Source organism: Scyliorhinus canicula, chromosome 4 (assembly GCF_902713615.1).
Source record: "Scyliorhinus canicula chromosome 4, sScyCan1.1, whole genome shotgun sequence".
Lineage (NCBI taxonomy): Eukaryota > Metazoa > Chordata > Chondrichthyes > Carcharhiniformes > Scyliorhinidae > Scyliorhinus > Scyliorhinus canicula.
This window is the reverse complement of record NC_052149.1, coordinates 77,847,547-77,861,867: the sequence shown is the minus strand read 5'-3', so window position 1 is coordinate 77,861,867 and position 14,321 is coordinate 77,847,547. Positions and strand designations below refer to the sequence as shown.

General features: G+C 44.5%; 1 protein-coding gene across 15 annotated transcripts in view; it reads left to right on the top strand.

Moving 5' to 3' along the window:
* LOC119964697 (phosphodiesterase 4D interacting protein) overlaps positions 1 to 14,321 on the top strand; it is a 695,800-nt gene that overhangs the window by 468,099 nt on the left and 213,380 nt on the right. For 14 of the 15 annotated variants that reach the window (XM_038794557.1, XM_038794548.1, XM_038794556.1 and 11 more), the window contains 7 exons: positions 2,977 to 3,171; positions 3,583 to 3,771; positions 6,291 to 6,396; positions 8,226 to 8,353; positions 9,910 to 10,026; positions 10,563 to 10,700; positions 11,395 to 11,528. In XM_038794557.1, the coding sequence (XP_038650485.1) occupies positions 2,977 to 3,171; positions 3,583 to 3,771; positions 6,291 to 6,396; positions 8,226 to 8,353; positions 9,910 to 10,026; positions 10,563 to 10,700; positions 11,395 to 11,528 (1,007 nt within the window). The remainder of the gene's footprint in view (positions 1 to 2,976; positions 3,172 to 3,582; positions 3,772 to 6,290; positions 6,397 to 8,225; positions 8,354 to 9,909; positions 10,027 to 10,562; positions 10,701 to 11,394; positions 11,529 to 14,321) is intronic. The other variant, XM_038794558.1, reaches the window with a different exon arrangement.

Below are 14,321 nucleotides of genomic sequence, written 5' to 3'. Positions count from 1 at the left end.
AAACTTAATCAAAGCTTTGACAATAAAAATGCTACACATGGCGCAATGATAAAATAAATTCCAGAAAATGACCGAGAAAAGAAAATCAATTCCACAATTTTGCAGTGATCAACCAGTTGGGTTGTCGACGCTCGTAATCAACCCAGGGTCCATACAGTGCAAAGTTCTACTGCACTCTAGACCCGAGAAGAGCTGTGATTCATGTGTTTTCAATCTGTTCAGAGCCTGTTTCACTATCAGGGTTACTACTGTGCTTTCCTCCCCGTTACACAGATCCTGTTAACAAGTCAATCCACAGGGAAAATAAAAAGGCTCTATTCAAACTATAGGAGCTTTAAAATAAGAACTGCAGTAGGCTACTCACTCCTCTAAGCAGCTATGCCACTCATGATGTTCAAAACGATCTTCTATTTCAACGTCACCTTCTCGCACTTTCCCCATTTCCCGTAACTCCCTTTTTAAAAAATTAACATTTTATTGAGGTATTTTTTGGTATTATAACAACAACATAATAAACAATATACATGAAACCATAAACATAGTGCAAAAAGCCGTCTCCCTCCCTTACAGGTCCCACTTTTATTAACCCCCTACTCTAAGCTAAGCTAAACTAACCCCCCCCCCCCTGCTGACGATTAATTTTCCGCGAAGAAGTCGACGAACGGTTTCCACCTCCGGGTGAACCCTAACAGTGACCTTCTCAAGGCGATCTTGATTTTCTCCAAACAGAGAAAGCTAGCCATGTCCGATAGCCACGGTCTCCAACTTCGGGGGCTTTGAGTCCCTCCAAGCTAATAATATCCGTCTCCCAGCTACCAGGGAAGCAAAGGTCAGAACGTCTGCCTCCTTCTCCTCCTGGATTCCCGGGTCTTCCGACACCCCGACAATCGCCACCTCTGGACTCAGCGCCACCCTTGTGGACATGACATCTGCAAGCCCCTGCCAAAATCCCCGAAGCTTAGGACATGCCCAGAACATGTTGACATGGTTCGCTGGTCCACCCGCACATTTTGCACACCTGTCTTCCACCCCAAAGAATCTGCTCATCCAGGCCACTGTCATGTGAGCCCGATGAACGACCTGGACCTGGAATTGTATCAGGCTGAGCCTGGCACATGTTGCAGACGCATTGACTCTACTCAACGCGTCCGCCCATGGACCATCTTCTATCTCTCCTCCCTGCTCCTCCTCCCACTTGCGCTTCAGCTCCTCGGTCTGCGTCTCCTCCTGACCCCATAAATTCCTTGTAAATGTCTGAGACGTTCACTTCTCCTACCCAACCTCTGGAAACTACCCTGTCCTGAATCCCCCTTAGCGGTAAGAGCGGGAAAGTTGACACCTGTTTATGTAGGAAGTCCCGCACCTGCAGATACCTGAATTTGTTTCCCCTCGCCAACCCAAACTTCTCCCCCAGCGCCCTCATACTCTGAAAGCTCCCCTCTATAAACCTATCCCCCATCCTCTTAATCCCTGCTCTCCGCCATATCCGGAACCCCCCCCATCCATATTTCCCGTGGCAAACCGGCAATTATTAAAGATTGGGGACCAGACCGATGCTCCCACATGTCTACTCCATTGCCCCCAAACTCTCAGGGCCGCCACCACCACGGGACTGGTGGAGTACCGTGCAGGCGGGAATGGCAGAGGCGCAGTTACCAACGCCCCCAAACTGGTGCCCTTGCATGAAGCCGCCTCCATAAGCTCCCATGCCGACCCCTCCCCCACCACCCACTTCCTGATCATGGCTATATTTGCCGCCCAGTAATAGTTACTAAAATTTGGCAGCGCCAGCCCGCCCTCTACCCGACTCCGCTCAAGCATTACCTTCCTTACCTGCGGGATGTTGCCTGCCCAAAGTCAGAGATCACTTTGCTGGCTCGTTTAAAAAAAGGACCACGGAACAAAGATGGGGAGACGTTGAAACATGAACAGGAATCTCGGGAGGACCGTCGTCTTCACCACCTGCACCCTCCCAGCTAATGACAAGGAGCGCGTCTCATCTCCGAAAATCGTCCTTCATTTGGTCTACTAGCCGGGCCAGATTTAATTTATGCAGCCGGTCCCATTCCCAAGCCACTTGAATGCCTAGGTACCTAAAGCTTCCCACTACTAATCTAAACGGCAGCTCCCCCAATCACCTCTCCTGTCCCCTCGCCTGGACCGCAAACATCTCACTTTTCCCCATATTTAGCTTATACCCCGAAAACCGGCCAAATTCCCCTAGAATCCTCATGATTTCTATCCCGTAACTCCCTTAATGTCCAAATATCAATCAGTCTCTGTCTTGAATATACTCGACATCTGAGCATCCTCAACTGTCCAGAGTAGAAAATTCCAAAAATTCACAGCCCTCTGAATTAAGAATTTCTCCTCATCTTAATTTAATTTGAATGGAATTATTGGTTCTATGAATATTCATCCCAATAATAATAAGTATGTTCCCATAAAATCCCTTTTTTCCCCCTATAAATGTAGAGTACCCACTTAATTTTTTCCAATTAAGGGGCAATTTAGCGTGGCCAGTCCACTTACCCTGCATATCGGGAGTGAAACCCACGCAAACATGGGGAGAATGTGCAAACTCCACACGGACAGTGACCCAGAGCCGGGATCGAGCCTGGGGCCTCGGCGCGTGAGGCCACAGTGCTAACCACTGCGCCACCGTGTTGCCCCCTAAATTCCCTTGGTTCCACATTTAATACAGTCGACTGGTTTTGAGTAAACAAGTTAATACGTGTATTCAAATAGTGCACATATGAATTTTACCTTAGCTTGCTAATTAGTGATTTAAAAGGCAAGTGAAACCCCTTCGTTGGAAAATGAGGGTGCCCACTAATCAAACCTTGGTGCAATGTGCATTTGTAAGAATAACACGCAAATAAAGACATCATTTAGGATTGTCCCTCATGACATGTCTGTGCAGAACACCAATCTACATGCTGAAGTGCGGTGTTTTTGTTTTATTCTCCCTGGCAGGACCTGACTGTCGTGTTGATGAACAAGGTTAGCACTGGGTCTGACGAGGTGATGGAACAGCTGAGGCTGCGTTTGCAACTGAAGGAGCAAATGCTGCAGGAAGTCCTAACGGACAGGAGCATATTGACAGCTGATCACGAGCAAGAGGTCGCAGAGCTGCTGCAAGCGATCAACTCCCATGATCAACGGAGGAAGGTAATATGCTGCCCGGCTGCTCTGTTTCTGTGTGGATTATTTTCAGAAATATCTAAAGATCCACAGCATCAGATCCTTGTGTACCATAATCTGCTGATACAACACATATTACAGGCTAAATGGCCTACTCCTGTTCCTAATTCATATACCAGGGCTCCCTTTGTCCTTTGGAAGCTGCTTTTCAAATAACTTTGATTTACCTTTCCAATTGGTCTCTCATGTTTCTTCCTTATGTATAATATGAACAACACCTCTAACAGTGCATTAATAATGCATTGGAATGAGAGCATCAGCAACTGAACAAAGCTGACTGCTAGAATCTCAACCATATCATTTGCTGCTCTCTCTGCAGATGGTCAGGTGAGACCGGTTTTAATATAAATTCCTGTGTGCTATTTTTCTATTGTTCAGAATGCAGCAGAGAGGTTGATGCATACTCTTGCTGAGAAGGACCATGAACTTCAGACATTGCGTCACCAGCTGGTGGAGAAGGATCGTGCTGCAGCAAATTTCACCAAACACAATGTTTCCTCCTTGGAGCTGCCGACAGAAATAACCCGCCTCAAGGAACTTCTTCATGAAAAGGATCGAATAATCCATGTATGTCCTTCAAGTTTGATGGATCAATAAATGAAACCTGCCCTGTGCTGACTTCAGCAGTCCTAGTGCGTAGTAGAATTTCCTTTCTGCATAATTGGGGGGTAAGACACAAAGAGCATCATAGCAAAGGCACAAAATGTAGCTTTCACCAGAGATATGTGAATCAATGCAAGTAGTTACCTGTAACAACAGAACTAAGAGCCAGTACAAGTTGTGCGTGCACTTATAACCAGCCTAAGCAGAAACATTGGCAATTCAAGGTAAAGATCCACTGTGTACCTACCATCATTTGAGCCCATGTCCCCAGTGCTGCCTCTACTGTAGAATTATATCATTGCAGAGTTGGTGCTGCAATCTACAATAAAACTCTGCTTTAAACTGAGAAAAAAAATCAGGTACAGTCAATTAACTTCCATTTGCTCCCATTGTATAAAGTTATATGTAGAATTCCAGATGGGAAATATTCCTTGAGGTTTTTATCCAGTTTTGTTGATTGTTGTAAATGTGGGATGTGGCAGTCATCTTTTCCACCATTTTTTTGGATGGTGATGAGTTAGCTGAGCCTGGCAAGGAGTTTAGTGTTCTTCAGTTTGAAAGAGAAAGAATTCAGCCTGGATTCCCTTTTCTAATCATTATCCAGTGGCTTCTGCTGTCCCTGATAGAAGAATGCACTTGACAGCTGTCAGGTGAAGACAGGAGCAGACTTGCCTACAAATCCCCACCCTTTTACCAAATCCGACTCCCCACCCTGTGGAAAAATAGAATCCAGTGCTCACTGTTCAAGCTCACACAGGAAGAATGGCTAGTTGGATCAGGTACAGGAAGATTGATGATGCTCAAGTAACTATATCCCAATATAAGTCAGAGGCTCAGGAAGAAAATTTGGTGGGGGCCAGAACAAAATTTAGGAAAAATTTGAGAGAAACATCCAGGGCTGGTTTCTCCGCCGCTGGGATGCTCTGTTTTGCCGGTAACCCGGGGTTTCCCAATGGCGTGGGGCTGCCCCACAATGAGAAACCCCATTGACCGGCCGGAGCCTCCCACCAATGGAGTGAAATAGAAATGTAGTGGGGCGGAGAATCCAGCCCCCATGTCTAAAGCTGAGGCCGAGGAGCAGATAATGCGATCACTTCCTTAGCCATACAGTGAAGTATGAGGCAAAGAGGGCACCGAGGTGAAGAAGAGAAAGGTATCTAAAAAATATCTAAATTATATGCAGTATAATTTGGATAAGTGTGAGGTTATTCATTTTGGAAGCAAAAACAGGAAGGCAGATTACTCCTTGAATGGTTGTAAATTGGGAGAGGGGAGTGTGCAGTGGGACCTGGGTTTCCTTGTGCACCATTCGCTGAAGGTAAGCATGCAGGTGCAGCATGCGGTTAAGGTGCAACAGGGTTTCTCTTGGTATGTTGGCCTTCATTGCAAGAGGTTTCGAGTATAGAAGCTGGGATGTGTTGCTGCAATTATACAGGGCTTTGGTGAGGCCACACTTGGAGTATTGTATGCAGTTTTGGTCTCCTTCTCTGAGGAAGAATGTTCTTGCTCTCGAGGGAGTGCAGGGAAGGTTTACCAGACTGATTCCAGGTATGGCGGGTCTGTCAAATGAGGAAAGATTGACTAGGTTGGGATTGTTCTCGCTAGAGTTCAGAAGAATGAGGGGGATCTCATAGAGACTTCTAAAATTTTAACAGGACTAGACAGGGTCGATGCAGGGAAGATGTTACCAATGATGGGTGTGTCCAGAACCAGGGGTCACAGTCTGAGGATTCAGGATAAACCATTTCGGATAGAGATAAGGAGACATTTCTTCACACAAAGGGTGGTGAGCCTGTGGAATTCATTACCACAGGAAGTAGTTGATGCTCACACTTTGAATATATTCAAGAAGCGGCTGGATATAGCACTTGGGGAGAATGGGATCAAAGGCTCTGGGGAGAAAGCAGGATTCGGCTATTGAGTTGGATTTCACCCCCACAACCCAAAGATGTGCAAGGTAGGTGGATTGAACACGCTAAATTGCCCCAATTGGAAAAGAAAATAATTGGGTACTCTAAATTTATTTAAAAGAAAAAAAATATCAGAGAACTCCTTGTTCTTCCTCAAATAGTGTCATGACATATTTAACGTCCATCTGAATGAATGGAATAGGCAGAAGCCGAGTTTGATATCTTGTCTAAATAGTCAAAGGTTTGATCATCTTTTACTTGAGAGCAGGGCTGCACTTTACACCTGCTGCACATATGCAGTACAAATGTTTCAGAGAGCAGCTGACATAGAGTGCATTTGTGGGGTTAATTAATGAAAAATCACAGGCTGCCACTTGTGATTTTTCTGGATGCAGTTCTTGCCTGGCATGTCAGATTATCTAATCATTTCTTGATTCTGTCAGTGCTGTAGTTTGAAATACTTCTGGATATTTCACAAAATAGAAACTCCGAAGACCAGTTGTGAGCTATTTTCCTGGAGGGGATAATTATTTCTAAACCAGTTAGTCTGAGCTGTTTCTTTAACCTTCTCAGGAGCTGGTGCAGGATGGACAGAGCAAGAATGAGTCCTCCCTCCAGCCTGAGAAAATGGAAGCATCTGAGCCCAATGATGACCAGCAGAATGTAAACGAAAAGGAAGGTAGGTAAAACACCAGTCATTACCCTCTTAGTTTTTTAAAAATAAATATTTTTATTGAATTTTTACATTTATACACTATACAGAGATAATTGAAACAGTTATTATTTATAATGCACATGTTTTTCCTTCTCAGGCATTCTCCCTCACCATTTCTGTTATTCAGGCTTGTCTTAGGCCTTTCTTCCATCATAGATGTTATAATCTATCGTTCATCTTGTTGTTTTCCTATGGCTTTGTTTGGGCCCCTCTGGCCCCCTGTTCGATCTTTCCCTGGGGTTCCTCCCTTGCTGGACCCCCGCCTTGTTCCTGACTGCTTTGTTTGGTCCTGTTGGTTCCTATTGGTCCCCCTGCCTCCTCCCTTTCTATCCGTTATTGGCTTCAAACAGGTCTTCTAATAATAATCTTTTTTATTGTCACAAGTAGGCTTACATTAACATTGCAATGAAGTTACTGTGAAAAGCCCCCAGTTGCATGTTCGGGTGCACAGAGGGAGAATTCAAAAAGTCCAAATTACCTCACAGCACGTCTTTCCGGACTTGTGGGAGGAAACCGGAGCACCCGGAGGAAGCCCACGCAGACACGGAGAACGTGCAGACTCCACACAGACAGTGATCCAAGCTGGGAATCAAACCTGGAACCCAGGCACTGTGAAGCAACAGTGCTAACCACTGTGCCATGACCAGGCTTATTAATTGCCCCCATGCTTTGTGGAAGCCTTCATCTGACCCTCGGATGGTGTACTTGATCTTCTCCGGATGGGGAAATTCCGATAGGTCTGCCAGGCAATGTGCGACGGTGGGTGGTGCTGCTGATCGCCACCGAGTCGGATTCTCTGGCGGGCGAAACCCAAAATTAGTTTCATACACTGTTTACTTTTCAGGATTGTATCTATTGCAACTCGGTACTGATTGTCAGTGGTGGCAAAATATAAACAGCAGCTGTCAGCTGTGCCACAATCAGATCTTCACATGTCTCTAATTGAGTCCAAAAAGCAGTATAAACCCAATGACTCGGTACTGAATGTGGGTAAAGTGAAAACAGGCAATTACCACGAAGAGTGCTCACAGTACAAGGATGTCCTTTTCTTTGTCCTATTAATTCGTTAGATGTGGGCATTGCTGTCTGGGCCAGCATTATTGCCCATCCCAATTGCCCTTGAATTGAGTGCATTTAAGAGTCCACCACCATTGCTGGTGGGCCTGGGGTCACATGTAGGCCTGACCAGGTAAGGATGGCAAATCATCATTAGACTTTTAAATAGAAATCTGGAATTGATTCAAATTTCACCATCTGCCATGGTGGGATTCGAACCTGGGTCCCCAGGGCATTACCCTAGGTCTCTGGATTGCTAGTCCAGTAACAATACCACTACAACACTAAATTTGCTAGTTTAACTTCTATAAGCTTATAATGCAGAATGTGAGAAATGTCTCATTGATGCAATTGAGCCTGCTGTTCAGGATCTCTTGGGTTAGATTTTCTATCTTACATGCCTCACCCACAAATCACCTAAGGGATGGACCTGATCAGGGTAACAATGTGGCTTCACTGAAATTTCCAGTTGATTCTGTGCTCAATCAGGGAATGGATTACTGAATGAAACAGATTGTACGAATCATTAGGTCTAATCAGCTGCCTTCTATTCCAGTACAGAATCCACTGGAAACCGTATGATGTTTTTAATCAGTATCTAGGTCACTCAGCTCTACTACTGCCTTCCAATGTACAATAAGTAGAATGTAATAAACCTGTTGTGAGTTTAATCCTCCTGGAGGTTGTTTCCAATACACTTTGTGTGAAGTGTGAGCCACGCTTTTCTCTGTTAACAGCGGCACTGACAGCCATAGATGGAGATGATGCAATGACTGATTCAGAAGAAGATGACATCAGGCAGGTTGAGCTGGAACAACTAAAAGAGGAACTACAGCTTGTTTTGAGGAAAGAGAAAGAGACCAGGGTGAGTTTTAACATCACTGTTACTGGTCGTTTTGATTCCAATGTCCTCACCAAAAGTGGTGACGTGGGGCATTCATGACTTCCATGGGGAACTCCAGAGGTCTTATACAAATTTTAGTCTCAGATTTGTGTAGTTATTGGGAGGAAAATGAAGGAATTAGAGTTAATCTTGATGCTGTCATCAAAGGAGGAAAATTACCTAGATTTCCCCACTCCTGATCACTGTCCAGTTAACTCAATTGGAAAATGCACGTGTTTGGATGTTGAATGAGGCTTTAATGTTACCCTGGTCAAATAGCTGCCAACATATTAAGAAAACAAAATGGGAAGAAACTAGTGTGGAAAATGTAAAAACAAGAAAAGAAAGCTTAGATTTTAAAAGCTTAAAGATTGTTGGAAAAGGGGAACCCACAGGCATCAGGTGACACATGAAAACTAAGGCAAAATTCCAGCAGGATTCAGGTGGATGCAAACCAAGGTACAGAGCTGGAACAATATACATATGGTTTTGTTGTGATGAAAATGGAAACAAATTTGAAATATAAATTCAGGTCATTCATTGTCAGGCAAGTAAGTCTTCTCTCAGAATTTGCTAGGATTGATAAAACAACAGCTGGAGGATGAAGGACTGAGGAGAACCCAGCCGAAGAAAAAATGGTTCAGAGAGTAGGAAGAAAATGCTTTGGGGGGGAAAAAAGGAAGATGTTCCGAGTTACTGAGGAGCAGATGCAGCAAACTGCATGTTGTGCATTCCTCGGTGTATTGGAATCAAGGCTGAATAAACAGTCTATGACTCTAAACCACTCATTCTCAAGACCTCCAAACTGAGAAACTCCTTTCCTCCTCCAACCTAAGAACATAGAACATAGAACATAGAACAGTACAGCACAGAACAGGCCCTTCGGCCCTCAATGTTGTGCCGAGCCATGATCACCCTACTCCAACCCACGTATCCACCCTATACCCGTAACCCAACAACCCCCCCCCCTTAACCTTACTTTTATTAGGACACTATGGGCAATTTAGCATGGCCAATCCACCTAACCCGCACATCTTTGGACTGTGGGAGGAAACCGGAGCACCCGGAGGAAACCCACGCACACAGGGGGAGGACGTGCAGACTCCACACAGACAGTGACCCAGCCGGGAATCGAACCTGGGACCCTGGAGCTGTGAAGCATTTATGCTAACCACCATGCTACCCTGCTGCCCCAAAAGTCAAGTCAAGTCAAGAAGTACTCTTTTATTTAGCTTGGCTTCTCTCCTGCTCTTTTCAGCTTTGGTGTCTTACATTAGGAGTGCTGTTTAATTGCTTTAATAATGAGTATTAAAAAACATGTCAATTTTGGGACCTGGTGAATCACCAGTGTTGGCTTTGCTGCTAACATTTCATCCTTGTGGTGGGGACATGTGACTTGATTTTGGGTTTGAGATGGTAAGTGAACTATTTTCTCATGTTTTTAATGTTTTTACATATTGCAAATCTCCATATTTGCAATGTGATTGATATGAGGGCAGGTAACTAACTGAACATGGTTTATATTTTATCGTTCTCAGCTTGAGCTGACTGCGCTGCAGTCTGCCCTCTCCAACCAGGAAGGAGAGATACAACGCCAGATAGTCGAGATCGAAACTCTCTCCAGCAATATTCGTGTCAAGGAGGACTGTATTAAGGTCCGTTGTGATTTAAGCATCAGTTTTTTGATGTACAGAAGTTGCAAGGATAGACATCTAGTTTGACAGGACATGCTGCATTCCTGAGTTATACCCTCTGTGACCAAGCTTTTGGTGTCTCTGATAGATCAACGCCTGTTAGTAATTTTGTGTCAAGTTAGGGACAGTTTTGTGCTCTGAGCTCATGTTCACTTAGAAGTATGAAGTAGAGCTTGTGCAGACTGAGTTTATGCGGAGCTCCCATGGTCAAGAGATAGATTAACTATTCATCCAATTCGTCTGGAGTGAATTCAAACCGGGGTCCTTCGGATGGAAAAAAAATCTTACCTCCTAGTCTCTTTGAGAAACTGTCATCTAGCTAAACAGATATTTTAGAGGGTCAGCAAAGTCACATTCTTTAAGAAGATAGCATATTTATGTATAAAAGATTGCACTATTGATACTGTACTTTGGTCACATCTGGATATAAAATGATAGGGCTTAGATGTGATTTGCTGCAAAGTTCAAATGTTGATGTTTTTCATTATTACTAAAAGGACCTGCAAATGCAGCTGGTTCAGCCATGTGAATTTCCAGAGGTGGAGAGGCTTACACAGGAGCTCCTGGTATTGAGGGAGCAAGTGGCAAAAATGGAACCACCTACAGAGAGAAATGTGGGAAAAAAACACCATCAGGTATATGCGGTCAACCATGTAACATCGGTTCACTAATGTCCTCCGTACCTCCTGGCCTATATGTGATATTTGGTTGCCTGGCCAGTGACACCCACATCCCATGAACAAATTTTTAAAATTTAGCCAGCACTGTTTGGGTCTAGAGTGGAGATTGAGAAATCCCTGGCAATGAAGAAGAATGGAATTTGAATCAACCTGGGTCATAGTCATCTGAGGTTTGAGAATGCTAAAATCACAATAGGGCAAAAATGACTGAATCCAGAAGTGAATCTTTGCTTATGATCTTTTTCTCCCAAATATCCTTCCACTAATGAAACCACCCACTCCTAGCTGACATTAGTTGCCTTCTGATAGCTCTGTAAACTGCCCACATATGCCGTGACAATGAATGCTCACATACAATGCTTACACGGTAATCAAATCTCATCTTCTCACTCAGTGCATACGAGTACTTCTGGCAGAGGTTGCTGGGTATTGATTGGGAATGGATAAACATTTAACCCACCCCACAACCTATGAGCTCAAAATTCAATGGTAATGCCCATTCTAGTTGGATTGAGTGTCCAGACTAACAATTTGCAAATTTAGCATCTACAATGGAAGTTGCAATTGTCTTAAAGTGAATGTAAACATTAATAGCCTGAAATTTGATCTCATTCTTTGAAATAATGCTTGATTTCCCCTATTTCATAAGTTTGCTGTTGTTTACTGGCAGCTGATCTGTGCCCTTGAAGAGCAAGTCCAGGAGCAGTCACGATTGAGCGAAGCTCTTCGGTCTGAACGACAACTCTACATCAGCCTTGTTAAATTCCACAATCAAACTGACAGGTAAGAAAAGGGCCTGGCAAATGCGCAACATCTGCAGTCTGTGTGCATGTGCATATGTCCTGAGAGAGCATGTGTAATTTTGCACTTCTGCATAAATATCTCGTTAACATCGGTTACCACCTTTGGAGGTGACAGTGTTCAATTTGATTTCTTGACCTCTCCAAAAGTAAAACATTTTTTGTATGTTTCCACACGTTATTATAAAAGTGGAATCATGAAAGTCAACAGAATTGTAAAATTTTGATGAGTACCACATACAATGAGTACCACATATAACATGTGCAAAGTCCTGCTGTAATGTTTGTTGTCTTGTCCAAAGCATCAATAATCTGCACGTTTTCATGAAAAAACTGAGTTAACATGAATGTTAACTGCATTCTGGTGCAACGGAGTGTGGAACTGTGGTTGTCTTGAAAATATTGCTTGAGGCAGCACGGTGGCCTAGTGGTTAGCACAACCGCCTTACGGCGCTGAGGTCCCAGGTTCGATCCCGGCTCTGGGTCACTGTCCGTGTGGAGTTTGCACATTCTCCCCGTGTCTGCGTGGGTTTCACCCCCACAACCCAAAAATGTGCAGTGTAGGGGGATTGGCCACGCTAAATTGCCCCTTAATTGGAAAAAATAATTGGGTAATCTAAATTTATAAAAAAAAAGAAAATATTGCTTGAAATTAAATGTTTTGTGTTTAATGTTTATTAACAAACGTGCAATGCTTATTAACCAAACGTGCAATGTGTGAACTGCCTTAATTCAGAAAATCATGATTGGTTTGAGATCTCTTCCCATCTCCTAAAGCTCCCAATCCAAAATGTGTTGCATGCACCCGTGAGATGAAAGACATAATTCCATTTTAAGCTATTTCCTTTTCCTTGCTTATGTTGGTCAAGCAGAAGCATATTCCCAACATGTCTTTGCACTTCCTTCATTTTGAATGTGTGAGTCACTCCATCCTTTTTACTGGTTCACTCCCCTTACTAATGGTAGAGTCAAATTATTAAACAAACCCAGTTGCTATTTACTGAACATCTGTCACTTATTACTTCAATTAATTGTTTCAAGGTGGATTCCCCCAGCTCCTCCTGGGAGCCATAGGGCATACACAAGTGACACGTTGGATCTGGACAATATTCAGACTTTGGCCAGAATCCAACCATCTCCCCTTTTCCAGTCAATGGCATTACAATCACTGAATCCTCCGCTATCAATATCCTGGGGTTTGCATTAACCAGAAATTGAACTGGACCTTGCATTTAAATACTGTGGCTACAAGAGCAGGTCAGAGGTTCGGAATTCTATGGTGAGTAACTCACCTCTTGACTTCCCAAAGCCTGTCCACCATCTGCAAGATATAATTCATGAAATATTTTCCATTTGCTTTGATGAATGTAGCTCCAACGAACTAAGAAACTGGACACCATCCAAGACAAAGTAATCCACTTGACTGGCACCCCATCCACTATGTAGAAACTATGGATGCAATTTTTCCACTGGGTTGCACCCATGATCGCATTGTGCCTGGTGCATAGCGGAAGAGGCCCAAAACGGGTTTCATGCTCAGCATCGAGCCGAGCGTAATGTACCCAATCCACTATGCCCGGCATGATCTGGATCATATCCTCACTGGGTGTGATCCAGCTAACATTTAAATGAGCTATTAGGCCAATTTAAATATGCACAGTCTGTTTGAAGCTGCATTCTTCTGGCTCCTGGTAGTCACCGGCCACATTGGCCAGGTCTCACGCTATTGGTCTCTAAACATGGAGACCAGATGTGATGACCATGCTGGAGGTGGGTGGGGGGGTGGCGTTTGGAGCTCCAGGTGGTCAGGAACAAGTGCAAGGCAGTGCCAACCAGGCAGTTCAGGTTGGCATTGCCCAGGTGCCAGGTTGGCATTGACTTGGTGCCAGGTTGGCACAGGCAAGCGATGGGGCCTGAGGGGAGCCATGTCCATGAAAGGGGGATGAAGAGGTGTATGAAGGGTGCAGGCTGAAGGGGCGTTGCTAAATGTGGGGGTCCCTCAGCCGGCCAATGGGGTTTCCTGATGGGGTTGGAGGTGGCCACAATGGGAAACCCCATTGGCCGGCTGCAGGAGCGGAGAATCCTGCTGCCAGCAGGGGCGTGACGAGCAGGAAAACGGGGCTGGCGAGGCAGAGAATTCCACCCTCAGTCATTTGTTGGGAAAATGGCGCCCAATAGGTTGCACTGCAAAAACTCACAAAAGCACCTTCCAAGCCTGTGACCTCTACAAGGGCAACAGGCACATGGGATACCACCATCTGCAAGTTACCCTCCAAGCCGCACACCATTCTGACTTGGAAATGTATTGCCCTTCCTTCACTGTCACTGTGTCAAAATCCTGTAAATCCCTTCCGAACAGAACTGTGGGTTTACTGACACCACATGGACTTCAGCAATTCTCAATGGCAGCTCACTACCACCTTCTCCAGGGTAACCAGGGATAGGCAGTAAATGCTGGCCTAACCACTGACCCCCCCCCCCCCCCCCCCCCCCCCCCCCCAATCCCCTGAAGGAATAAAAATGTGCCTGTGAGCTAAGAATCACTGTATCTGTTCTATTTGCTGTCAGGTAATTCAACTGGTCTGTAATTTTCTCGTAGCTGAAGTTATCTCAGTTCTGAAACCTTTGTTAAATTTTAAGGTGTCAGTTTTCTCGGGTTCAAAATGTTGTTCACTGTATTCCCTGACTCGCAATAAATACACATTCTCATCAACTGCAAGCTCTATCTTGGACGAAATCTGACCTGAAGCCCTGTGATTTTTGGTTCATAATTTCC